The 26,586-nt window shown below is 41.3% G+C and overlaps 1 protein-coding gene across 3 annotated transcripts in view; it reads right to left on the bottom strand.

The window, feature by feature from the left end:
* Positions 1 to 26,586, bottom strand: part of ttll7 (tubulin tyrosine ligase-like family, member 7) — a 71,933-nt gene that overhangs the window by 14,808 nt on the left and 30,539 nt on the right. For all 3 annotated transcript variants that reach the window (XM_061033655.1, XM_061033654.1, XM_061033657.1), the window contains exons 10-17: positions 22,385 to 22,479; positions 20,038 to 20,185; positions 18,903 to 18,976; positions 15,877 to 16,012; positions 9,522 to 9,608; positions 5,909 to 6,134; positions 3,581 to 3,876; positions 2,530 to 2,664 (exon numbers count right to left, since the gene is read on the bottom strand). In XM_061033655.1, coding sequence (XP_060889638.1) covers positions 2,530 to 2,664; positions 3,581 to 3,876; positions 5,909 to 6,134; positions 9,522 to 9,608; positions 15,877 to 16,012; positions 18,903 to 18,976; positions 20,038 to 20,185; positions 22,385 to 22,479 — 1,197 coding nt within the window. The remainder of the gene's footprint in view (positions 1 to 2,529; positions 2,665 to 3,580; positions 3,877 to 5,908; positions 6,135 to 9,521; positions 9,609 to 15,876; positions 16,013 to 18,902; positions 18,977 to 20,037; positions 20,186 to 22,384; positions 22,480 to 26,586) is intronic.

Below are 26,586 nucleotides of genomic sequence, written 5' to 3'. Positions count from 1 at the left end.
CATATTTAAATAGTTCTAGTGGTTGGTGGCAAGTTTGTATGTGGACATGAGCTGACTCTTAAGACTCTTAGATTTTTCATTCATCACCTGCTTGAGAAGTTCCCGACTCAACGCCCCTTTTATAAACCTAGTATTGTTTTAAATGTGATTTTTTTTTTTTTTAAAAGGAGGCAGTGGGACACATGACATGGAATGAGTTTCTGTTTGCTGCTCTAACACCCTGAAAACTGCTGAAGCTGCCAAACTGTTTTCATGGCGGACATTAGAACAGCATACTCTACAGTGGGATGATTAACCATTTAGCTGACAGTGCTAGCTGCAGCATCAGTGCTATGAAGTGGAAACATACTTTTTTTATTTATTTGCAAATCTGAATTAATTAATTCATCTCATCTCGTGTCCAGCAAAGGTCTATAAAAGTAAGCCGTGATTACAAATGTAAATAACTTTGACAAACCTTCTATCTACTTGTTGTGATGAGATGATGCGCTGCAGAGTCAAAACCTACAAGGTTTTAAACACACAGCTACATTATCTGCTTATTGAAGTCAAGTAGCCACGTTACAGAAAGACCATATCTACACTGCACTTTGGCCCAAATGTTTACTCAGAAAGATGACTTATATTTACTATTCTATTCTTCTCTTTTAGCCAAGTGAAATTAGCTTTGTTTATTGAACAAGGTGTTTTGATGGTACGTCATCCATACGTCACCCTGGTGAAGACACTCTCTATGACTGCTGTCCGTTTAGCAACTGAGCAGCGCTGTTTGTGCGCGAGTGTCAGACTGTGTGTGTATTTGGAGCTCCCGCTGTGCCGTGATTCCGCAACGCAGGAATGAATTCACAGACCGGGATACCAACACTACACCGTAGATATGAATGTAGTCGTTGTGGCGGCTGAACTGAGTCTGAAAGGGCTTCTGTCTCTCGTTCCTTTGCTCTGGCAAAATTCACTCTCCATTTTACTTTTTGAATCTTAATGTTGACATTTTTCATAAACGACTCAAGACTTTTAAGATGTCATGTATTAAAAAAAAGAACTTCAATGTTTAAGTTTGATCAGTTTTGGTTGCTTTAAGTGATATGTTGTTTATACAGCCCTATAATACACAAACATACATTAAGGCAATTCTGTCAGAAATTGAACAAAACAAACAAGTACAACAAAAGTGCAAGGACGTAGCTCTGAGGAGAAATAGAGGGGGCACTTATTAATACAAAGGATCAGTGGGGAAAAGCACAGGGCTGTAAACTGAACGACAGGTTGTCACTGGGGTCGTTTGAAAGACAATGGGAGCCAAGCCAGAAAGGAGAGGGGTGAGGCGGTCTCTTTTAGTTGGACTGCAGAGTGACCGCACCTGGCCACTGAGGGGACTCTGGGAATACACTCAGTTCCTTTGGTGCTCCATATTTACTCCTACTTTCTCTTCCTCATTTATTGCAGTCTTGCTCTTGTGTACCGTAAACTTAGGTGCATAAGACGCACCTTAATACCCATTTTTTCATCTAAAACGTTGGCTGCCTCCTGTACTGTATACCCCTGAGACCAATATACCAGTTTAAAATGCTGACAAAGATGCCGCCATTACCACAAGGGCGGTTGCAACCATCACACATTGCACAAGACCCGATGCATTTGACAAATTCGCCCTCATTCATTGTGTATTACAAGCTGCGCTGGGATAGACATAGACCAGGCTGGTGTCGCCATTTTTTCCTCTCTTTTCTCTGTCACAAGGTCAAAATGCTGCATTTAAAGAAACAGGTGTTATACTGTTCAGTGAATAAAGGTTGAGGAGAGCTGGTTTGATTGAAAAGACTTCTCAGTTAAAGACAACAAGTGACTGAAGGGGACGGGCAGAGAGACTCACGGGCTGTACTTTCTCCACAGCCTGAACTACCATACTGTAGCAAGTAGATTTATGTAAAAATCAAGACTCTTATCTTCTGAGATTTAAAAAGATTCAAAACTTTACAAAAAATAAAAATAAAAGTTTGTTAATCAGTCACTCCCTGCTAAGTGCTAAGGCTAGCTCTTTCACTCAGTAGAATGCCAAATGGAGTAACAAGAAATTCAGCCAGTCTCACAGACGACTGGAGTAGATCCTGAAGTATGAAGTAATTCATAAACAGACTTTGAATCATGAATCCAGAATTGTTTTGTATCGGAAATAGATTCTGAATCGAATCGTGAATCTAAATCGAATCGAAAGACACCCAAAGATTCCAAGCCCTAGTAGCTAGAAGGAGAGCAAACTCCACAAATCGAAACAGATGGTACTTTGCATGTCATAGACTTTGCTTTACGCAGTGGAAATCATCATGCATGAAGACACTTTAAACCTTTTTTATTTCTTAGAAACCCCCCAAAACAGACTGCGTCTTACATACCGGTGCAACTTATATTGCGGGTTTTACGGTAACATCCTTCCAAATTATTTCACTCTGGTTTGGCCCCTAAATCTCAATAGTATGACAACCATGCCCATTTGAAATTGGACAGATACAACAGAAATAGAGCACCTACCTCATCCAGCACAGCCTCAGCCTCTTCCTCTGTTTTACCCGGGAACCTGATTCTCATGGCAGTGAGCGCTGCCAGAGACTGATGCACCAGCTCGGCCTCCTGCTCTTTACTTCTCAGGTTTATCAGCGGATCGCCCTACGCACACACACACACACACACACACACACACACACACACACACACACACACACACACACACACACACACACACACACACACACACACACACACACACACACACAAAGTTAAGTAGAAAGGAACAAATTGACTAAATAGAAAAGTTTCATAAACATGGAGCAAACATGTAGTATCATATCACACCTATATCCATACCAAACAAAGTACTATTCAACACATACAGTATGGAAGAAAACATTTTTGAACATCTTGTAAATGTATCAAGATTTGGTCCATTTGGGGACCTAAACCATATGCTACTGACAATAATAACATCCTAAAAGTGTCCGTTCCATTCAGTTCTTAACCCTGTGTGTATATATATCACAGGTTTAAAGTGTGTAAAAAGGTGAAAAAAAAGAAGGAAAAGACAATTCTCCTGTCATTTCCTATTCATGTGTGTCATGACACAAGCATACAACCAGTGCACTTAGTGGCCTTTTCTTAACATTTAGAGGGATTTAAAGGTTAAAAGTATTCTTCTGTTTGTCCTTTAGTAACACGGTATGTCAAAAGGGTTACCTGAACAGAAGGAAGGAAGGAATGGAGGAGGCAGGCAGAAAGCAACAGATGGCAACATAATAGAAGATTGTTGTGGTTGGTTACAGTAGGCCTATACAGTATAGAAGTAGCTGCTTAAGAGATTCTTCATGGGCTTAATAAAATATATGAAACAGGTGGAGAAAAGCAAAAGGGACTGTAATGAAGAACTCTTCATTTGTGAATCAGCCTTTGATTAAATAGAAGAGAAGAGGATGCCCACATTGAGCAGTGAAATTGAATCAAGTAAACTTTTCTCTGACTGACAACTGATGTGACTCATTCTGAATTGCAACAAGGTAAACCCTTTGTGTGTGTGAGAAGAGCATCTTACTATGCTGGAGTGGATTGTCCCCAAGCTGTTGCTGTGAGGTACGCGGTGGGCGGAGCCACTACGACTCAGCGAGTGAGAGCGCAGCGTGGCGGAGCTCGGCCTGACGAGAGGAGTGGCCATGGGGACTGTAGGAGAAGGTCTTGAGGACAAAGCCCGCAGCTCATTGGGCGACGATAGGGAGGCTATGGAGCGAGGGCAGGAGATGGAGCGCCTGATTGGACCAGACAGTGTAGGGGAAGCTGAGGGGGCAGGGTTGTTTTTGAGAGACTTGATTGGAGGTTTCCAGTGCATGCGGCCTGTAGAGAAACAGAAGAGAGGGAGACGGGGGTTGGGGGGGGGGGGGGGAGAGAGAGATAATTTATTGTCACACTTCAAAATCTTTTCTTCCCTGATCCTGTCTCAGGGCTCAAGTCACTGTTAAGCTCTCTTCTCTGCTTTCTATCTGTTGCCGGGTGGCTTTGGAGATGAAGTGTGGCATAAAAACTCCCACTGCTGCATTCCGGCACACTGGCCCAGCTGCCCAGTGTGCATGTTGTTGGGGACTGCAGCATGTGTCATAGAAACCAGAAACTAAACAGTAGTCCTGTCTGCTATTGGGATGGATTAAAGAGAAGTGTTCTCTCTCTTAGACACACACACTCACACACACACACACACACACATATACACATGAGGACACAAAAAAATCAAGCAGAAAAACCACACTGACACTCCTCATCACCCTTCTCCAACTCCACCAGTTTGTCTGCCAGCCAGCCAGTGTATTAGTGTGTTTTTTTTCTATTTGTGCAGTGTATGTAAGTCTGACATCAAGTGTGCATGCAAGTGATAATTTGGTCTACTGTGTGTGTGTGTGTGTGTGTGTGTGTGTGTGTGTGTGTGTGTGTGTGTGTGTGTGTGTGTGTGTGTGTGTGTGTGTGTGTGTGTGTGTGTGTGTGTGTGTGTGTGTGTGTGTGTGGCCTTCTGAGGTTTGGCCAGTGCCAAATGAAAGCATTATGGGGCCTAGTTGTAGCCGTTCCTTGGTGGTTGTGTTATGGAGTGATGCTTGGCAGTGTGTTGCCGTCTCTCTTTGCACACACACACCCACACACACACACACACACACACACACACACACACACACACAAACACACACCCTGTTAAAAATTGGGCTTTTTAGTCCCTCGCTTTGTGACAAATAGAATGAGCTCATACAACTGTCATCTCTCTATTGAGCAGTAAAATCGCAGCCCACAATGCAAGAAGAACCTTTTTTCTTTTTCAAGGACGGCACATATACGGCTGTGAAAGGTGCCCTCTTACTCACTTCAGAGAGCTGAAAGTGAGTTGATGTATGTGACTTGTGAAATATTGTGTCAATGTTTGAGACTTATCGCTCTCTCTATAAAACAGGGAATATTTCCACATTAAATTCAAGGTGTTTTCAAGGTAAACAACAAAAGGAGTCTTTTTCTCTCACTTTCTCTTTCAATCACATTCCGTCTTCTCGTCCTCCACCTTTAATTCACTGGAACTGCACTCTTCAGGACACTTATCTTTCCTAAAGTGCTTTTCAGATGTTCAACATTATTCAGTGTGCAGGTACAGTATGTGTGTATGTGTGAAGCTAAGACACTTCTTTACTGAGGCACCAAGCAAGGTGTCACGGACTATGGTCAGCCATTACACTTTAATTAAAATCCAAGTATCTACTACAATTTTATCAGATCAATTAGACACACAAAAATTCACAGGTTGATGAACGTTTGTGATGAACCCCTGCTGACTCACACCGTCACAGCCTACCCCGTGCTGCTGGAGGGTGTGTATGTGTGTGCACTGCAGGTACCGATCAAAGCAAATCTCTCCATATTTGAATTTTAACAAAAATAGAGTGCATGTACATATTTGTCCTATAACTATAGACATTTCAAACTGTTAGGAATTATTTAGAAAGTGTACCTGGTTGGAGAGTTCATCATGTGCTTGTAGCTTCACAGATCTAATTTCAATTCCAAATAGCCTATTGTGTCATTTATTCCTCCTCGCTTTCTTTTCTGCCTGCACTTTGTTACTGTGTTTTTAATGTGTTTTTGCAGGTTTCTGACTGTGATTTAATACATCTGAGAAACAAGTAAAAAAATCACACTAACTGCTGTAATCAGGAAAAAAGCAACCTACAAACATGACAGAAAGAGAAGAAGCAAAATGAGAAAGTAAGAAGGCAAAAAAGCAAAAGAAATAAATCAAATCTCCAAAGCTTGCAGGAAAACAAGGTCTCTAATAACCGGAGTCCCCCCAAGCTTTTGCATCCTAATAAACAGATTCTCAGACATCCTGCCTCTTTACCTGAGCGCTCAGCCAAGTTCTTCTCCTTGTTGTCCCCAAGGTCGTAGGAAACTTTCTTCTCCCTCTTCTCTCCACCTCTTCCTCCTCCTGCTTTCCTCCCCTCTTCCTCTTCTTCGTCTGAGGAGGAGCAGGAGTTATCAGCGCTGCTGCCACTTGTGAAGTCAGCCAGGTAGTCTGGTCTTTGACGCCTGGGTGTCTGACTGCATTCTGGCATGGCGGTCAAGGGCTGCCGAGGAAACAGGCAGGTAGGACAAACACACAAGCACATATTGTAATTATGAGAATGTACATAGATCTATAAAACACACACACGCACACAAACACATATGCTTCCTAACCATAAACTTGTAGAAATAACCTAATTTCCTGGAAAGATAACTTCTCTCCAAAGGTTTGAAACTCAAACAGTCTCTCACAAGGACACGAACACACCACTAAACACACACGAACACTTGTATATAAAGATGTTGAGATGTTGTCACCCTCCCTCAGCCTCTCCTTATCCGCAGCCTATTACAGCACCATCTGTCACTGGGAGACCTGGAGGTGACACAGCCAGCCCACCCGCCCAGGTGTGTGTATGTTTACCTTCAGGCTTATTATTCTACCTACATGTGTGTTGTTGTGTTGACATTTTTTTATTTTTTTATGTGCTTTATTTAAATTTCTAAGCCTTGTCTAAGGACATTTTTGGTTACCTTGTGATAGACAGTAAAGTCATCTTATTTTAAACACAATTTCACGTTTGTGTCTTTATATAAGCAAGCCTGTAACTATGGACCTATCTCATTTCAGTTCTACCACTTTGCCCGTCCCCTTTTTGTGTGCTTCCTCTATGGATACAGTGTCCTTGTCTTTTAAGAGTAAGTGAAGACAATGTGAAGAGCCAGCCCTGCAAATTGAGTTCAAGAAAAATGTCCCTGAATGCAAAAACAGCATTTTAATCTAGTACATGGCTACAAATAATCACTCATTCATTTCAAAGCCTGTTGCTATTCATAATATCATTAAAACACTGTATACATTACGATACACCGTCTACATGTTTGACAGTGCAAAAGAGTAAATTATGACTTTACTGGTAGTGTCCCTGTGTGTTTCCTCGGTAATGTGTGAACATAAATCTTCCCCATAGCTTTATTGGGATAGAATACTCAGAGGGGGCAATGTGATTGGATGAATGAAGAGGAAAACTGAATATCTTCATACCTTGAACAAATATGGATGGTTCAATTTCAAAATAAAGTGTGTGCAGAAATAAATGTTTTACCCATCTGAGCATCTGTGTTAATACTTCAAGAACACTGATGTTGTATTCCTTCTAAAATGAACAAAGTCAAAAGCTTTTTTTTTTTCATAACAAAGGTTGTAGGATGGTTATCAAAACTTTTAAACTGCTTTCTTAGAACAGGTGGCTGACTTCCTTACTCATGAAATCATGATCTGCTTCAACCCTAAAACCAAAAAGCCTTTTTAATCTAAGGGTTCATTAAATTGAATGTCAACTTCTTCTTCAGGACGGGAACACACTGATCGCATCAATAAAGTATTTATTCATCTGTTATTCAGCTGTTAGCTCAGGGCAGTGCTGTCAGGATGCCTGAATTAATGGACAGGAAGTGATCACAGGGCTTACACAGTCACTGCTGGGTAGCTGTGCGGGTGAGTAATAGAGGAGGATCGAGACAGAGAGAGAGATTAAACACGAGAGGAAAATTAAAGGGAAGATGGAAGCAGTAGACTGATGAGGAGAGAAATAAAGAGTAGGACAAGGTGAATCTTACTATGGTTGCAGAGAGAAAAGGCTTTGAATAGAGGGGAGAAGGGAAATGAACAGAAAAGGAGAAAAGGACTCCAAACATACAAGTGTAGAGGAAACAGGAGACAGGAAGAGAGTGGATAAAGAGTGAAGAGAAAAGACAAATAGAAGAACAGACACTTGAGAACAGAGAAAGAAAGAAGCTTCAAATGTGTGCAACTAAATGAGTGAAAGTGTTTGGGTAAAAGAACGCTTAAGTGGGAAATAAGGACAAAGATGCAGGAAGACAACACTAAATTCCTCTTTCACACACATACACTGGCTTCTGACAATTTCCTGGCTTTATCATGTTTACCCCAGCTGTATGCAGATTTTCTCTACCATGCTCTTAGTAAAAAGTCTGCATGAAGTTGGTGTGAGCTGTTGTGTGAATGAAAAAGGTAATAGTGTGGAAGTGCGTGCTGTCATTGACTACATTGTTAACACTGAGCGTAGTTTCTCTGCTCTAAATTCCTTACTGCTCCCCTCAGTTGCCTGCATATAGTTTTCTATTATTGCATTTGGTTAGCTAAAACATTCTTAAACCACTCCTCCTCAATCCTTTCAATGTCTTGAAAGTCTTGTAGTCGGCTAAAAATCGGCTTGTAGTGTGTTCCCTGCTTAAACCAAACAGAGCATTTCAAGTTGTGAGAGTGTGAGCCCAACTCACAAGCTACGGCTGTGTTGGAAACATTTGACGGCCGAGTCTAGAAATTGTCGGGCCCTGAAGTCTTGAATTTTTCTGGAAACTAAGTAATGTGTGAAAGGGGCTTACAGTAAGAGGATCAAATGTGATTAAGTTAAAAAAAAAAAAAACATATTTAGTAAGGTATGAGCAAAAGATGGAGGAAGACCATAACAAATTCTAGGAAAGAAAAAAGAAAAACTATTGCTATCATTTCCATATTTCAACATTTCACTTTGTGCTCTCCATGCTCCATCTTAACAATTCCTCAGCAGTGACATACATCATTGGCCCTTCCTTCCCTCGAAACCCCATCTCTAATCCCCTCACTCCTTTCCTAGCCTTCCTGTTTTCTTGGTTCCCTTTCACCAGATGGCTTGTGAGCGCTGCACCCGGAGGAGTGAATATATCCGTCACAGCTCTTTCTTTCCCCCCTCGCTCTCCTCAATGTCTCTCTCTGCACAGCCAGCAACATCGAAACTGACAGGGTCCAAATTAATTTGGACAACAGTGATTGTGTCTGAACAAGTCCTCATTCCGGTTAAGGCCTCTCTAATGCAGCGCTGAACTGCCCTGTCGAGTCCCTAACATACTCTTTGAGTGTTCCAGCCAATTTAGCCCCCAAGTGAGTGAGTGAGTGAGGGAGGGAGGGATGTAGATGTTCAGGCAGAGGAAAGGGATGGAGAGGTGAAGGGAGGGGAGCGAAGCTAGGTGATGGAGGGAGTAATGTGCTGTCGTGGGAAATGGAGGGGGTGTATAGGTGTATGTGACAGAGGAACAGAGAGAAAAGGGGGAGATAGACAGAACGAGAGATGGCAAGAAGAGAGCAGGAGAGACAGCCTGACAGCTGTCCCCTAGGGGAGTTGGATCTTCGCTTTTGGCCTCTTTTTGATTCTTTTCTTTCTCGCCTTATCCGCTACCCCCCTCTTTATTTTTCTGAATCACATCCTATATGCTTTCTGTGGGCGTTAGCTCCAGGCATCTGCCTCCCTGCCTCCCCCCTCACTCCCTCTTTCTTTCCCTATCTGACACTCTTCTTTGCACTTTTTCTCTGGTCCCTTGAGGCACATGGCCCTTATTCTTTCTCCTCTCTCTGGGTTTCAGTGTCTTGCTCCCTCGCTCTCACCCACCTTAGGGCCTCGTTGCCTTGAGGACTTTCCCATCAGCTTCTCGTCGTCTAGCTCACATTGCTCCAGCAGATCCAAGATGTCCTCCTCCTACACAAATGGAAATCATAACATAATTAGAAGACAGATAGAAGATGAGAAAATGCCGAAGAGGATTATTTTTGTAGACAAGGAGTATACAGCAAAACGCATCAACGAAGACAAACAGGGTAGTTTGATGATACACTGATAAGGAATGACTAAAACTCTGATGTTTTATGGCTCCAATGAGGTTGAAGTCAAACTGAAGTGTGAGAAAATGAGAAAAAGTTGGACCTCACAGGAATATGTGCCTTATCTGGGGCTTGGAAAAGGCCCTGGCTGAACGGGCATTGCTATTTGGAAGCTATTACAGAGGCTGGATTTGGGAAAGGCAGCTTCATGGCCTTTGCCAATATGCCGGAGCCTTAGCCATTTGGCCATAGCTAAAATGCAGGCAGAGCTGATTAATATTTCTTCTTCCTGGGACTTAAAAAGCTTCAATTTCTTGCTGAAAAAAAAAAGATGAAAAGTGATTGTTTTTCACTTAGATTAGTTATCAAACTGCCTTCTGGGTTCCTTTAAATGGGCAATGTATCCCCTGGCTCTGTGTTGGTGTGTGTGTGTGTGTGTGTGTGTGTGTGTGTGTGTGTGTGTGTGTGTGTGTGTGTGTGTGTGTGTGTGTGTGTGTGTGTGTGTGTGTGTGTGTGTGTGTGTGTGTGTGTGTGTGTGTGTGTGTGTGCGCGTGTGTGTACACAGCGGCTTACAACCATGGAGCGCATGCACTAACCACTGCGCCTCTATTTTAGTATAAATTTATGACAATGTGTTGAAATGTATTTGTAACCTGTCTGTACTAGTATCCTTGAACTCACAGCTGCTACTTTGTCTCAATAGATCTTCAGTGGGTTTATGAAAAATAAAAGCACCAACAGCAACAAAATAGATATAGTCTCCAGCCATTACGTGTGGGATAGGATGCTGGAGCATATTATGCACTACATTGATTGATCCGTGTTCCTGAGGTGTGAACAATTAAAAAGAATCAATCAAATAATTTATTTGGGCATTTTAGCCTCAGTGTATGTCTGTGAACTAAATATTCTTTAACAAGGTGAAAGTTTCCCACCCACCCCACAGTGGGTTTTAAAACCACTGGAGGCCTACTACCTTGTTAAACCACCCCAAAGCAGACTACACGGATATTTTTGACATGTTTCACAGCATGGAAGAATACAGAGTTTGACACATGACACGACTTAAAGCTATTCATCTGCTTAAGAGCAAAAGTGTTTATGACGCTGCTCGTGCACTTCAAATGATGGAAGCCCTTACGTAGTCTTTACTGGCTGTACTGTCAATAAAAGAAATTCAATATTTGATAAACCTCAATAATCACTGTCAATCACGTTTCTTTGACCATGGGAAGGCCAAAAATTGTGAAAATTCAATAATTAGGCTTATAATTTATTCCAGTATGTTGTGGATTTTTAAAACAAAAAATAGCAGTTTTGAGTAAATGCAATTCTGACTCAATAAGTGGTTAGTGGTGCGTTTTAGCATCCAGCCACAAATATCATTGTTACAATAGTTGCCTATAAACGGTGCTCAGCTGCTATTTGCTCTACTTATCTGCTGCTGAATATATTGTTTTGTGCCTGCGGATGGGAATGGTTAAACTAAGACTGCAGCTTTGAATGTATCACAGGAAGTGGTGCAACAGATCACTAATATTACAGTACGGATCAGATCATGGATATTTATCACTGATTGATCAACAAGACACAATCTAAAGATATTTATAACTTTTCCACTCTTCAGCTAGACATGACTGAAACTGTGCATTTTAACATCATCTCTATGTATCAAAATACTTCTCCATGAGTCTTAATAATGTATCATCCTCTATTTTTTTCACTACAGACTATATACATTGCTACAATTCCAATAATAATATGTAGAAGCAGTTAAATGAACCTGAAAACTGTAGTATTTTAAAAACAATAGTTTGAACCTCCTATCAGGGACATCCACCTTACAAACACTAAATAGAAATCTATGCAGATATGTGTGTGAGTCATACAAAAAACAAATGGTGCACGTGTGTTTAAGAGGTATACCTTCTGTTTTTGGACGGCGTGAGAGAGATTGGGTAAGTTTACAGCAGCAGACTACAGCAGGCTGTACCGTTACTGAAGTGAAGCTACTGATTGTTTTCACACGAAGCCACCAAATGATACCTACATGGCAAGTGCAGACGGTTTGAGAGTGAAGAAAAGACGAAGCATTTTGAAACAAATGAACCTTTCACAAGGAAATATCAACGCTTTTTGACCAGTTTCTTTGCGAAAGTCCACGAAGAATCTATAAAAAATACAATTTAAAAGACTGTATCGCTTCCTTATTCAGCTGGTCTCCATGCCACCACTTAAATGCTGCCGTCTTATCACAGAGACTGCACAGGGATTTGGTGGTAGTATTTATTATAGGCTACATCATGTTTATAATTTTTCATCCGAACTGTGAGGGTTGATCCGAACTGATAACGGATCAAGCTTGATGCGTTTAACCCCTATTCACAGGTTTAAGCTCTGTAGTGGATAATACTACCTGATCCTGGTCTTGTAATCTATAATGCTTTGTTCATTCTGTTTAACTTTGTATGAACAACATACATTTTCATATTTCCCCTTTTTTACTACCTATTGCTGTAAGTGTATTAAGATTTGTCAGCACCCAGTATAACGCACTACTTGATAAACTACCTGATACACAACTACTTGTGCTATTTCATTATATTGACAGAGATCTTCAGAAAGCTGAACATGTACCTGCTCAGCAACATTTTTTGTCTGGTATCTTAAAGATTTGATGTAAGAAAAATGACAAAACAAGAAGACATGAGCTGAGCGAGCAGGATCGAGAGCTAACAATTGAACAAACAATTTGATGCACACCTTTCAAACTAACAGTAATAGAAATAGAAAGAAGGGTGATGCAAACCACTGAGAAACCAGTGTAACCCTCCACTTGTCTGCTGCACAGCAGTGAGGCTGGAGAAATGACTGCAGTGCATTAGCACTATGATTATGATAGTGTGACAATTCAAGATGTCCCTGAGAAGCTAAAACGGAAACACAAAACATGTAATCTTGTGGAAGCAGTGTCCGACAATGAGAGATAGGTTTGTGGTACGCTGACAAACAATCTCTGCAATTTAGCACCTGGGAATACATTCCAAAAAGAAAGTTGGACTAGTTGAGGTGATGAATTAAGGATCCCACCAGGGTTATGATGGATTAATGTTGGGTCTTTGTTATATAACAATGAGTAAGGTCTTTTACCTGCTTTTTGTTAAGTGTCTTGAGATAACATTTGTTATGACTTGGCGCTATACAAATAAAGATTGATTGATAGATAGGATAAAGCACCTCGACTATAAGTTTATTGCTTAAATGTGTAACTGTTTAGCTAAAGATCAGACATGTCTAAGTAAAATGAAATGTGCTGTTGAAACCAAAAACATGATTATTATTTGTAAAATGAGTCCACTAAGTTTTAAAAATGAGTTAACATGAGTTCATGACAGCCAAGCCTGAGGTGCACTATTTAAAGCCCTTAAATTTGGAGTATTTTTTGGCATTATGAACTTCTTACTTATCCCCGTAGTCGCCAAAAAGAACGAAACTGAGATCTTTGAAATTCTCACATTGAGTTTTTAAGAGAAACTCTGTTAGATTTCCATCTCTGCCAATAGGTACACTGAAATCCATTGGACTCCTAATAGCCTTTATTTAGATAGAAGCTACTCGTGCAGTTTAATCTTTCACTTAGGAATAAAATTACCATGCCAAAGTCCACTGCTAGAGAATTACTTCTGACATTATTTCAGTCTGAATGAAGCTGTGCTTTATGAGCAGAATCTATGTAAAACATTAACAGCTAAATAGCTACTGTGACTGATACTGGTAACTTAAAGTCTGCATGAAAAAAAAAAAAAAAAGTTTTCCCAGTTTAAATCCAGCGTTCCTGTGTTAACTGTTCATTCATCTGCCATTATCTGCCAAAATGTTTCCAATAAAGCATTATCTGAGTAATTTACGTCAAAATTACTGTAGTTTTTCGTCCTGTAAAATGTTTCAAATGTCTAATGACACATCCTCACTAATTTTCCAACTAATTAAAATCTTTGTCCAAGGTAAGGATCCAATCAAATTCATCCCAATGTTATGTCCCGCCCTTCTATCTTGAGATTAGTTCTTTGCGGTTTCAGTTGGAAGTAGATCACAACACGGTAGTTTGATTCTCTTAAAGTTTGGATCCATGAGGACTTAAAACCATTTAAAAGGCAACAACAGCTATAGTACCATCAAGTCAAACTTTTCAGAAGTGTATCTTGGAGTCTATCAATGAGCTTAACTATGAATCCATCATCAGTGTGTGTAGACAGAAGAAGAGCTGAGGAACGCAACAAAGCCAGACAGTCTGTCAAGAAATCAAGTCACTTTTGATTCTTTTGACAGGAAATCAGCTTCTGAATACACGTGTAATGTGAAAAGGTACGATTTACTGGAAGTCTGCTGTGTAACCTTCAATTCAAAAAAGTTATTTTTTCCATAAATTGACAAGATTTGTATCTTGCACTCAGTCCTTAAATAATGCCAGTGAGGTTGTCACTCATGATCATGTTATAAGAGAGCAAAGTCTGCATCGTCCTTTTGTCCTATTATCCCTCTTTTCTTCTATAAATGAGTCACTCTGGGTAAATTAAACTTACCTCGGCCTGCTGCTTCCAATGCCTGAACTTTGATTGACATTTCTATAAAAACTCTCGCAAGACACTCGCTTTAAAGGACGCACAATAACTGCCTCGAAAAACAACTGGTGAAGGACAAGAGGCTGTCGAGGTAGGTTTGTTTCTACAAAAGCAGCAAAAGTTTCTCATGAAATCTCCTCCCTGTGCTTTGATATGAATTTAAAACGTCAATACTTCTGTCGGCGATATCCATACTCAGTATTCACCATTATTATTCAATTGCCAAAAGCAGTTAGGTTTTATTATTCAATCTGCATATTTCCTTCTCAGCTATGCCAGATATCTCCATGTTTTTTTTTTATTTCCCACAATGCCTTTTTCTTTCTGTATCATTGATTTGTTCTTTCTGAATACATAACCAAACTTGAAAACAGAAAATTGCATTTATCTTTTGCTTATTTTTGTGTACTCCACTCAAGGCATTCCGATTCATACAGCGCCTTCATTATAGTTGTTTGTCACAATACTTCAAGAAGTATTTTGCATAAAACGAAAGTGACAGAACAACTGTCTCAATCAGCAACCTTCCATCGCCACACTTTATTTAGGACTATTTTTCTCGTCTTTCTCTTGTCACCATTTAAACACTCGACATTCTTCTCTATTCCAGCTCTCTTTTTCTTTTTCATACAAAGTGTTTTCTTCTGTGGTTTGGTATGAAAATCAGCTTCTCTCCTTTGTGAGGCATCCCCATACTATTATCTTTCAAGTTTCGATGAAGCCACATTCCTCCTGGTACCAGAGAAGTTACAGTAGTTATGTGAATACAAAGACTTCCACTCATAAGCAAATATGCACATACCTAAGTGAAAAACTACACAAGTCTGTTTTTGAATGTTTTCTTGCATTCACAATCAGTATTTGAAACAAGTACCTTGAAATTCTTGCGATATATCAAAGAATAATTAAATGTAAAATTTGCACAGAGCTACTACATATAATCAACTTTGGAGCCTCTTCAGAACTTGACTGTCAGAATAAAAAAATAAGACAGAAAGTAGACGAGGGAAACAGAAGAGTTTCTAGCCGTTAAGAATCAAAAATAACAATGCTGTGTGGGATCTGATTTGCTTTTAAAAGCTTATGTACACGGCACAATAAATATTTGTGGAGAGACAAAGTGAATGACAGTGGGAAAGCTAGGCAAAGCCAAGAGAAGAAGGACATTCTGTCAGACGTTCTGACAAAAATGAAGGACTGCGGCACACTTTCTGCATTATTTGGGCATCCTTTTTTTGTCTCTGTGGGCAGAATCGTAATAGAAATGCGAGTTTCTTTTCTTCAGCATGTGTTTGTCCACAAGTGTCTGAATATTGTGTGCATGTGTTTATGTGTTGGTCTCTGCAGGTTTTCTATGGTGTGTGTGTGTGTGTGTGTGTGTGTGTGTGTGTGTGTGTGTGTGTGTGTGTGTGTGTGTGTGTGTGTGTGTGTGTGTGTGTGTGTGTGTGTGTGTGTGTGTGTGTGTGTGTGTGTGTGTGTGTGTGTGCGCGTGCGTGTGTGACAGTCTGCCACTGATGTACGTGCCTTCATTCGTTTCAGAGGATTATTCATTTCCTTTTGAAGTGATGCAGCTCGCCCGGCGAGGAAGGTCTGAAAGGCGGCCGAGAGCAGGCTTTCATACTTCTCCAACAGCAGCTTGTCGTCTGGGGGGTAAATACGTCTGTACGCAGTAGAGACACAGAGAGAAAGGCGAGGAGAGTGAGGGAGGAGAGGAGGGAGAGGGAGAATGGAAAGGCAAAGGAGGTGGGTCATCGATGCAGGGTGAAAGGGGGTGAGAAGGGAAAGAGAAGATATTATGGAATAGAAAGAATGGAAAACAGAAAGAGAGAAAGAAAGAAGGGGATGGGGTAATTAAGAAAAAGAATGAAGAGGGGAATATGAGTTCAGAAAAAGAAGGATACGAGGTGAGTGAAGGATCGACCACAGTATTTGGAAACAGTGATGGATAAAACAGAATAGGAAAGGATAAGGAAAGAGTGCACAAGAGTTGGAAATATGAAGAGAGTTAACAAGAAAGAAATGGAAAAGTTGTACAACAATGGAGATGAAAAGAAAAGGGAGGAGTTGATGAAATGAGCCACAGAGAGGTCGATGCACAGCAGGTGAGAGCGGTGATGGACAGAAGAGAGAGTGGGAAGGACAGGAAACACAAAAATGGAGAGAATTTATAAGTATTTCAGTAAGAGGTGTGAGAGCGGAGAGACAAAAGAAAAGGTGAGTGGCAGGATGACGGGGGAATAATGAAGAAGGAGAGAAAAGACAGTAAGAAAGAAGTATTAATAGAGACCTTGAAGTAAGAAGCTGTTGAGACTTCAGTCAACTTTTCATATGGCATAATGCATCAAAACTTCCCACACGTACATTTGTTTAAGATGTGCACTGTTGCAGTCTTGGTTTATGTGCCTATTCACACATCCTGCATACGTCTGTTTAGTTTTAACAGTGCTAAGTGTTTATCTTGGACCTGAGGGGATTAGGAAAATGTATAAACCTCTGCCAGGTTATCCTTAAAATACATCTCCAGACTCCCTTCAAGTCATCACACTAGCCATCAAATCAAAACAATGGCAGTGTTGTAAACCAAATAAGCACTGGCCAGTCTAAAGAGGAAAAGCAGAGAAGTAGTTTGGCATCTGCACAGAAACATTTAGAGTCAGACATCTCCCAAGTTAAGTTCAGTTTAAGGCAGTCAAAATAGAGACGTTTTTTTTTTTTGTTTTTTTTTTAAATACGCATAGTTGGATGCAATGTTTATGCAGCAGTTGGAAATGTTCTGCAGTTTATAAATGACTAAGATATTCACTCATATCTGCATCTGAATCACAGATTTCAGAGCCAATACAGTGTCAAGCAAAGTTTAACATTGCACAGTTCCACAACTGAAATTTGTAGTGCAGCCCATCTTAACAATTTCATACAGAGATGTTGTGCTATTCCTCTGATCTAGATTGTTAACAAGTTGACCCAATTCTATATCCATACACTTCTTTTTCTGTTGCTGCAGTTCAAATCAAGCAGCTACTGAAAGAGAGACCTGACATGGACAAATTGCTTTATTTCCCTCCCTTTGAATCATCCTGTGCTAGATTTTCACACTTTTCAACTTCTTTTAAAAGTACATATTGGGGTGCAAGATGGCCTGGCGGTTATGTCGCGCACCCCATGTATGAAGGCTGCAGTCCTCATCGCAGTGGCCGTGGGTTTGAATCTGACCTCGGCCCTTTGCTGCATGTCATCCCCCCATACTCTCTCCTCCCAACATTTCCTGTCTCTCTTCAGCTGTCCTGTCTAATGAAGGCAAAATGGCCCAACTTACAGGTACGTTGAGCAGATTTAGCTTTCCTAAGTCTTGGGAGACATTTAGGAGAAACATGGGAGTAGATTCTTCATAAGAATAGAAATGAACTGAAATGATAATATATGACAAGAGCCAGAACATGTCAGTCCTCAAAGAGCAAAATCAATCCCCCTGACTGTTAAGAGTAAGGTCAACACTTTAATAGTGTGGGTGTTAACTGCTCGCTCTTTTTGGGATACTCCATCTGTGAAAATATGGAGGGTTTTATTTGACGATCATCTTCAATATTTTTCAAATAGAATCTCCCCCAGTTTCCCAATTAGGCACAAGAAAACTATAATTCATATTCCATTCACATGTTTTCAGAACTATCCTTGTTATGGTCATCAGTGTCTCTCAAGCCCCCTGATTTCCAGCTGCTTACAAGATTTGAAATGAGCATCAACAATGGCATGAACTAGCGTCGTTTCCCTCTGATGCCACAGGGTCTCTGCTTTCTTTATCTGATTCAAGTTTGGTCTAATAGCTGAATGTAAGTAAGTTCATTACCCAAACTCATCTAATGAGAAGCGTTGTGTTAATCAGACTCCAGTGCTGCGCTGGGACACCATCTGAATGCTAAGAGGTCTTTATTAGGGGTGCTCCAGACAGACCTCAGCCTGACTGATTGACTGTCTGGCTGCATGTCGAGAAAAAAAAAAAAAAAGAAGGAGGAGGAGGAGGTGACAGCACTTCCATGTGAACCGGGATCAGCATTCTGACTAGCCATTCAGTTGAGTGATGAGTCAAGAAGTCGCTTATACTCAGAGAGACGGCAAGAAGGGAGGGCCAATTGTGGAGGTGTGTGAGTCTGTCTGTGTGTGCGTGAAAGTGAGTGACGGCAAGAAAGTCTAAAACTGGAAATGTGTGTATGTGTGTACATTCTGGGAAAAGAGACAGGGTTAGAGAAAGAAAGAAGAGAAGGTGAATCTGAAAGTGTACCTGCTAATTTGAATTTCTGAAATTCTGAACAGGTATCATTGAGCATAGAGAAGAGTTCAATGATTCGAACGTTGACATGACATACCACCTCCGATTCCCTTTCTTGCTTTCTATGTTGCGTATCCTATCAGTCTTTATTCCTCAGTCTCACACTCACAAAAACATTCGGTGTTCTGTTTTTGCAGCATTATAAATTCCCCTGAATGGGGACGCTAAGCTGATGATGACCCTGTACCTGTAAGAGTGTAAGACCCTTGTGCCTCTTTCTTACCTGTAGTTCCCCAAATGTTGCTTTTCATGCTCCTCCCTGGTGATCTGCTTGCGGACCTGTGCCAGTCGCTCTTTCTAGAAATAGAAGAAAAAGGAATATATCTCTCAGGTGAAAAGCACCGTCATCCCCACAGTATCTTCTATATAATACAGAACGAATAAAGTCTGAAAAATGAATGGGCAAGAGGGGGAAAAGCAGTCACAACCAACAATGACTGTAATTTAGAGGCCTTCCATCTTCTCTTATTAATATGTTAGGAGGTTATAATTGTGGAGCTCAGTTGGACGATTTGGCATAAAGCAGAGAGGAGGGGTTAGCTCCGCTACTTGCACCGCGGTATTATTGAGCACTAAGTGATACGTGCCTTCAATAGGTCTGAACCTGGTCTCGCACTTCAACCATAACAGCACTTAAAGATGAGATAGTGCCCTTTTGAAAATGGTGCCTCTGCGCAATCTTTCCTTATTCCCACTGATTACTGCCGTGGCTGATCAAAGGGCTAATCAAAGAGGGTGGGAGGGTGTTAAAGTACCAGTAGCAGCCACTTTTCCTCATATAGATAAGGAACAACTCCCTCGAGTCCTTCATATCAAAGAGAAAATGATTTAATGGCATACATGTCTCAGAAGACTTTTTGGATGTAGAGTAAGAAGTAAGGAAAGCTGAATGTAACACAAACATGCTGGGGTTCCATGTTTTATCTTTTTTTTTTATTTTGACTAAAAGGTTCATGTGTTTAGTTAATGTCCCAGACGATATCTCCAAAACATCTCGAATGAGCACCTATCCCAGAATAACTGATCCCAAGCCTCTTTTTGAGCTCATTTTGTTGTAGCATAAAAGGCTTAAAAGGTTTCGCATGGCTTATTGTTGTAGCTTATGACATGACAGCCATTGTTTCATGAATGAGGTTCTCTCTTAACTCCCTTGACCATAGGTGAGGTGCACCACCCTTTACAGCTGCTCAGCAGATGCTTCAGCAGATGCTTCAAAGCTGTTCACTTACCAGCAGAGAGAATAGTGGTTTTACTGGGTATATCCCAGGTGGGGATATAAGAAACTCTATGAAGTTTAGGCACTATATTGTACAGAAATGTAGTCATTGGGAATCTTGAAAAAATGTGTTTATCATTACCAGCTCTTCTCTCCTTCGTTCTAGTGTGTGACGCTGTTTCTCCCAGTCCGAGGAGGCCGCCGAGAGTTTCTTCATGGAGCCGTGTCCGTAGAGACGCCTTTGAGCCTCTGCCTTTTGCTGCGCCAGGTTACGTTTCTTATCACTGGCTCTTCATCAACACAAAACAAGAGCACAGTTAAAAGAACGGACATTTAAACATAAGGAAAGAGTGCCTATTCAGTATTTTCCAATCAAGCTCTAACCTTTTTTTTTTTTTTTTCCTGTTTTTGAATAGCTACCGTAGCGCCCGTTCAGGATGTGGATGTTTCAAAACATGCAGCTATGCCTAACAGGCAGCTTGTGATTGCTTTGCAGCTGGAATCCCTGTTTGCAAGAACAGCTCTACTGATCAACTTCTTACCCACGGCTGCACACTCTTTAATACTCTGTGATGCTTTAAGTCAACAGTTCTGAAGACAGACAAAGGACTTACAAACAGACAGACCCGAATGTTTTGTTTTAGTTTTGGTATATTCAATCAGAGTAAGCTGATTTAAGTATACAAAAAAAGTTATTTAATTACCACATGTTTCTCCATTTGAAAACAATATAGAGAAAGGTTTCCATGAATGCTTTTGAAATTGCAAACATGCAAGTCCTATCACTAATTGAATAAATGTTGTGGTTGTAGAAACAAAGAGATTGAACACTGCAGAGACATAACAAACCAACAACCCTAGGATGAACAGGACCAGACAGCTAATTCTGAACAAGTGGGCCATTGCGGTCCAGAGAAAGGGCAATTCATTTTAGTCAATCGGTGGCCCTTTAAATTGGATATTGAGTGCTGTTGGGGGGCTGAGGTTTATCAATGTCCATGCCCGGCCGGGTCTGAATTGATCCCACGTTGATACAGTTGGTGTTGTGAGCAGAGTTGAGAGCCGACCCTACCTCTACACACCACTGACCCCTCCCTTTAGGGAAGCAAAGCCACTTCTATATAAGGCAAAAAGTGAGCGGGGTAGAACAAAGCCCTCATTCACTCCAGCGTGAACATAAGCAGTTTGTCCAGTGGAAAGAGCTCCCCGCCGCCTTTCAAGGCCTCCTACAATTTATTTGTCGTGAAATAATCAAATCGCCCCCTTTTAATCTGTGGGAATGCAGCAAACATCAGCCATGAAACAAATCATTTTGATAAGAGATTTGTTTTGTGCTGTCTGAAGCTGGGGGATGGGGGGAGGGACAGAGTTTTTATGTAGGATGGCTGCACCTTGCTCCACACTTGACCAAACTAGATCTATGGCGCTGCATGTAATTGATCCATTGCGTGTGTGTGTGTGTGTGTGTGTGTGTGTGTGTGTGTGTGTGTGTGTGTGTGTGTGTGTGTGTGTGTGTGTGTGCGTGTGTGTGTGCGTGTGTGTGTGACTAGTGGGGACTATATTTAGAGCCTTAAGAGGACGACGAGCACAGAGAGAGAAAGAGAAAAAAAGAGAGCAGAGATCCAGAGGTCTGGTGTAAGATGATCAATCAGTGGACAGACTCATTGTAGCCAGGGGACAGAAAAGCATGCCAGCAAACAGGCACACAAAAACACACACACAATCCCTTCACATGCACAAAAAAAAATACATTACACAACGAGAATGTTTGTGTGCGTAATGTAAAACAGGCAAACAAATACACCCACAAAGCGTGTAAAAAAAAAAAAAAGGCAACACAGTAAGCTTATGTAAATGTACAGAGTAAACAATGAAGACTCTGGAAATCAGATAGTCCAGTTATTTTTTTTTTTAATCCTGTTTCTATAACACACACTCACACACAGATCCAGTATGTGTCTGATTGAAGGGTTCACAAAGCACACAATAGAGGCATAGCTTTGCACCTCAGTCATTATCTGTCTTTTATCCACCCCGGCAGCGACAGCATCACAGATTTGCCATATTATTTTTCATGTCGACAGCCCAAACTTCCGGTAAGTTTTAACTAATGTTGTTACTGTGTCATCAGTTTGAAACCATAACCACATGAAAGTTGAATTGTGTGGTGAATCCAAGTGATTCCAAAGTTTCCAGGGTTGCCAAATAAAGACAACTGAAAGAATCAATGGAAAGGCTTGAACATTCAGAGCCCTGTAAGACAAAGCTTGATGTTGGTGTTGCATGCCCTCTGCACACGAAACTTAATGGGCCCCAAGATGGAATTCATGTGTGTCTGTCTATCTGCACGCATATGTGAGTGTGGTGTTGGTGTGAGTGTGTGTGTGTGTGTGTGTGTGTGTGTGTGTGTGTGTGTGTGTGTGTGTGTGTGTGTGTGTGTGTGTGTGTGTGTGTGTGTGTATGTGTATGACCGTGGTGTAAAACAGTACCGAATGTTGAGGAGTTTGAGGGCATTGAGAAGCACCCCTTTCTTCACGTCGTAATCAATCTTCTGATCGGTCCCAAAGCTCGGAGCTCGATTGATCTGCAAGAGAGGAGACGGGAGGAACATTCAAAGAATATTCTGGTGTTTTTTTTTTTTTCCATTTCATCTATTTTTTTTCCTCTTTCTTCTCGATTCAGCAGACAGAAATGCTATGCAATTACAGGAGTATTTAGGGCATCTATAGAAGAAGAAAAAAAGAGATCAGTTCCCACAAGGAAAGAAGAGTGGAGGAAAGATGGAAAGGGATTTTTTTTTTCTTCTGCTCTCTCAAGGACACTTGGGAACTTTTAGCCTTTGCCTGAACATACACCCTTTCTGACACTGATGTGTGTATGCCTCGGCATGCAGACGAGGCTATGTCTGTATTATCAGATTATGTCGGTTAAACTGACATTTTAGTAGTGACCCTGCCCTTTTCAGACGACCACAACAAGCAGTTCAGGAGTCTATATAACCTAAGTATGACAGACACTGCCACACCTATCTGTAGCACTGCAACAAACAATCTCTTTGTGAGCATCAGCGAATTACAAGCGCTCAGCTCAATACCCCTGCATACAATCAGGAGCGAGAGTAGAATAAGCCACCTGCGATTTGAGGCACAAAAGCCAGTATCACCCAGGGGAAAATTCAAGAGCAGACTACCTTTCTTAACAGAACAATTTCCAGCACCAGTGCAATGTATTCAGATATCAGTTATTACACCTTACACAACAAATCAATTCTTCTCTTTTTATTCTTTGTTGTGTTCCCTCTGTCTCTCTCCCAAAGTGAGAACGAGATTGTTTGAGCAAACAAAAGGGGCCAGTAAAGGAAGAGAAGAGCAAAGGGGGTGAATGAATGCACTGGCAACTGTGAGTGGAAAAGCGTCTTCCTATGAGGTGACTTCAAATGACAATGCAACAGATGTCCACCTAAAGGCTGGCTCGGGCTGATAGAGCATGATTATGGAGATAAGTCAGGTCTCCTCCTAGTATTGTTCAAACGCACAAACTCCATTTTTTCTTTTCATCTGGGAACTATAATAAGGCGGTCACTCTTCTATAAATAGATCTATAAAGGAAGTATTTTTTCTGACCTTTTGCTGCTTCATCTTGTTGTAATTAATGATTTGAACTTGTGTCGTTATAGTTAAAAATACTGTGTAAATATTTTTTAGAATAACGTTAATAAAAAATATACACAGCCTACAAAGACATGGAGCTTATTAGCATGTGGAAATGGACTCATCACTGTCATACGATGACCAAACAGGTCTACTTTTGGTAATGGACTTTTCTAGTCTATTGGCGCTTTTTATAGCGCTGGTCACCCCTACCCATTTACACCTCATTCACACACTGATGACAGAGGGTGTAAAGCTTCCATCAGTATTAACAAAGCCCAGACACACACTTTCACACACCACTGATGCAGCAATCGTAGCAATTTGGGGTTCAGTGTCTTGCCTAAGGACACGTTTTTTTAAGGTTACTTTTGGGCTTTTTATGCCTTTATTTAGAGACAGGACAAGGGATAGAGTCAGAAATCGGTGAGAGAGAGAGAGAGAGAGAGAATGGGGAAAGACCATAGACTGTAAAAACATGCGGAAAAGGAGCCACAGGTCAGATTTAAACCCGGGCTCTGCCTGGAGGAGCAATGCCTCCATACACGGGGCGGGCACACTAACCGCTAGGCTACCGGAGCCCCACCCAAGGACACTTTTGACATGTGACTACAAGAGCTGGGGATTGAGCCCCCCCACCTTCCAGTACAAAATGACCAACTCTAACCATCAGCAACAGCCGCCCAAAGGTGAAACAATTATTTAAAGAAAGTCTCTATCAACGGACAGTGTGTATTTGTGTCGGATACATTTTTCATCCTGTTCTTTCCTTCAGAAAAAAATCACTTGGATACAGCTGAACTCATCAAAGCGAAATGACAGCCAATCACAAACTGTGATTTTAGTAATGGAGAAAGAATGGGCCAATCAAAGGTCTTAGAATTTATTATAGATCCATTCTCTCCTCCAAAGAGGAAGTTAGAGTAGTGAAAGAGGCCAATGAGAAAACAGATTGGTGTGCAGCATCAGGCTACTCTCTGAGCCTTGGAGATTTTTGGCTGAAAAAAGAACAACAAACCCAAAAGCTTCTTTACCGAGGAGTGCAAAGCGTAGCGCTCAGAAATTCCATCCTTCTTCCTCTCCCCAACTTCTCAGCTGGCCATTACTAATCCTGACACAAAGGTGCTTACTTCTGTGTGGCAGTATTTGGAGCAGTGCTGTAAGATATTATTTACATCACAACCAGTCTCCACAGAACAGAGAGAGAGCCGGAGCGTCGGCTGCGCAGCCAGCTGTGGGGCAGGTAGGCCGTAAAAAGAGGAGTACTGAAAGCTGATCTTGGCAGGCTCATGTGAGTCAGACAAACTCTGCCTTTCATCCAGGGTTCTCCAAAACTGTCCTTCAGTGAGACAACTGAAACCAAACTCCTTCAAAGCATATGAACGAAGCTGTACAATAAATCTTCCATTTCTGAATATTATAAAGCTGAGTGAAGCTGAGGACGGCCAAATAAGAGCGTACAAGGGTACAAAAACGTGTCTCTTCCAGTAGTTCACAGAACAGATCCACAAACACTAAAAAAGTGGAAACAAAGTCTACACCATGTAGAGTTTGTATGGCCATGCATTCTCGCACTGACATGTGCTTTTTTTCGACCAGGAACCATTTATCTGAAGGAGGAGGGGTCGGTGATGAATGGTTTCCAGCGTAAAGAGGAGAAAAGAGCAGGCACTCAATCCAACTCTTTCACTCAATAGAAAGAAGTCCACAATACATCCCTCTGTGTGCTGTGGAGGACAGAGCTCCACTTCAACCTACAGTACCTTACTTAAAAAAAAAAAAAAAAAAAATCAAAAGAGAAAGAGGAGAGAGGTCTGTTTTCATTTAGAGCGCTCCTCGATATGACAACCACAATGAAAAAAGTATGGCTTTAGAGCGTTATAGCCTATAGGTAACAGCCTCACTGGCAGTGATCCTGGTGACAGTTGTCTCGTTACTTGTCTTCATTTCTTTGTTTGATTTGTGGTGTCAAGCTGTCACAGAGTAGACTGGCATCGCAGCACTCCCTGTTTTTTCTCTCTCTCAAATATTTCCCCTCTCTCTTTCTACTCTCCCTCCGCCTGGTTAGTTTCTCTTCCCACTCTCTTCCCGTTTTCAGTCTGGTCACTCCTCGCAAACCCCCTTCCGTTGCTGGCCCTCACTCTCCGCTCCCTACTTTCCTCATTCATCTCTCTCTCTCTCTCTCTCTCTCTCTCTCTCTCTCCCGTGTTTCTGTGTTCTCCTTTGCCTCTCTGGCAGAGGAAGTTGGACCAGTCTGGTCCTAATGAACCCCTGCAGGCTCCCCTAAACCCCCACTCTGATTTCCGTAAGTGACTCTGGCAGGGCCTTAAAGGAGCCCTGGGTTGCTCCAAGACGCATTCAATAAAAATGTCAGATGGAAAGATTAGAAAGTCCTTTTTACCCATGCTTTGATTCATTTCAGCATCAGCATTGCATAGAGTGTAGTCTCAATATCACTCTGAAAAACAGCAGAGTGAGAATGTAGGAAGAGAGCTTATCAGTGTAATATTTTTTTCACAGAGCAGGTTTATCCTTTGCCCATCATCTGGCTAAACATATAAAATCAGATGGTGAGCTGCAGCCATTAACATACTCATATATAACGCTGTCTGCACCTGGAGCTGTGCATCCGAGACACATAAGTAATCTGCAAGTGTTTATGAGGGCCACTGTGAAATAAATTACTCCTTTTTATCAACTACCCATTCGGTTTCAATTGTCTGTAAACTGCAGTCCCTCTGCTGATCTTTATTGCAGGTCCTGAAGTAAAAACCGAGAGGTAGAAATGCAACCAGTAGATTTTTACATGCCTTATTTGATCTGATAAAGTTTATTAATTTCCAAGTTGGAAATTCTTTCGCCCTCTAGTTTGGATGCCGGCTCAGTCTCATAATGTTTCAACCCTCTGGAAGTGTATTGCTCGAGTAATAAAGCAATAGCAAATTCAAAGCCTAACAGTAACACTATTATTACTGTAGCCGCTGGCCATTCTGCACACCTAAGAGAATAAAGAGAAATAAAGGAGAGAGAATAAATTCAAT

Source organism: Labrus mixtus, chromosome 3 (assembly GCF_963584025.1).
Source record: "Labrus mixtus chromosome 3, fLabMix1.1, whole genome shotgun sequence".
NCBI classification, from domain to species: domain Eukaryota; kingdom Metazoa; phylum Chordata; class Actinopteri; order Labriformes; family Labridae; genus Labrus; species Labrus mixtus.
This window is presented reverse-complemented; position numbering and strand designations above follow the sequence as displayed.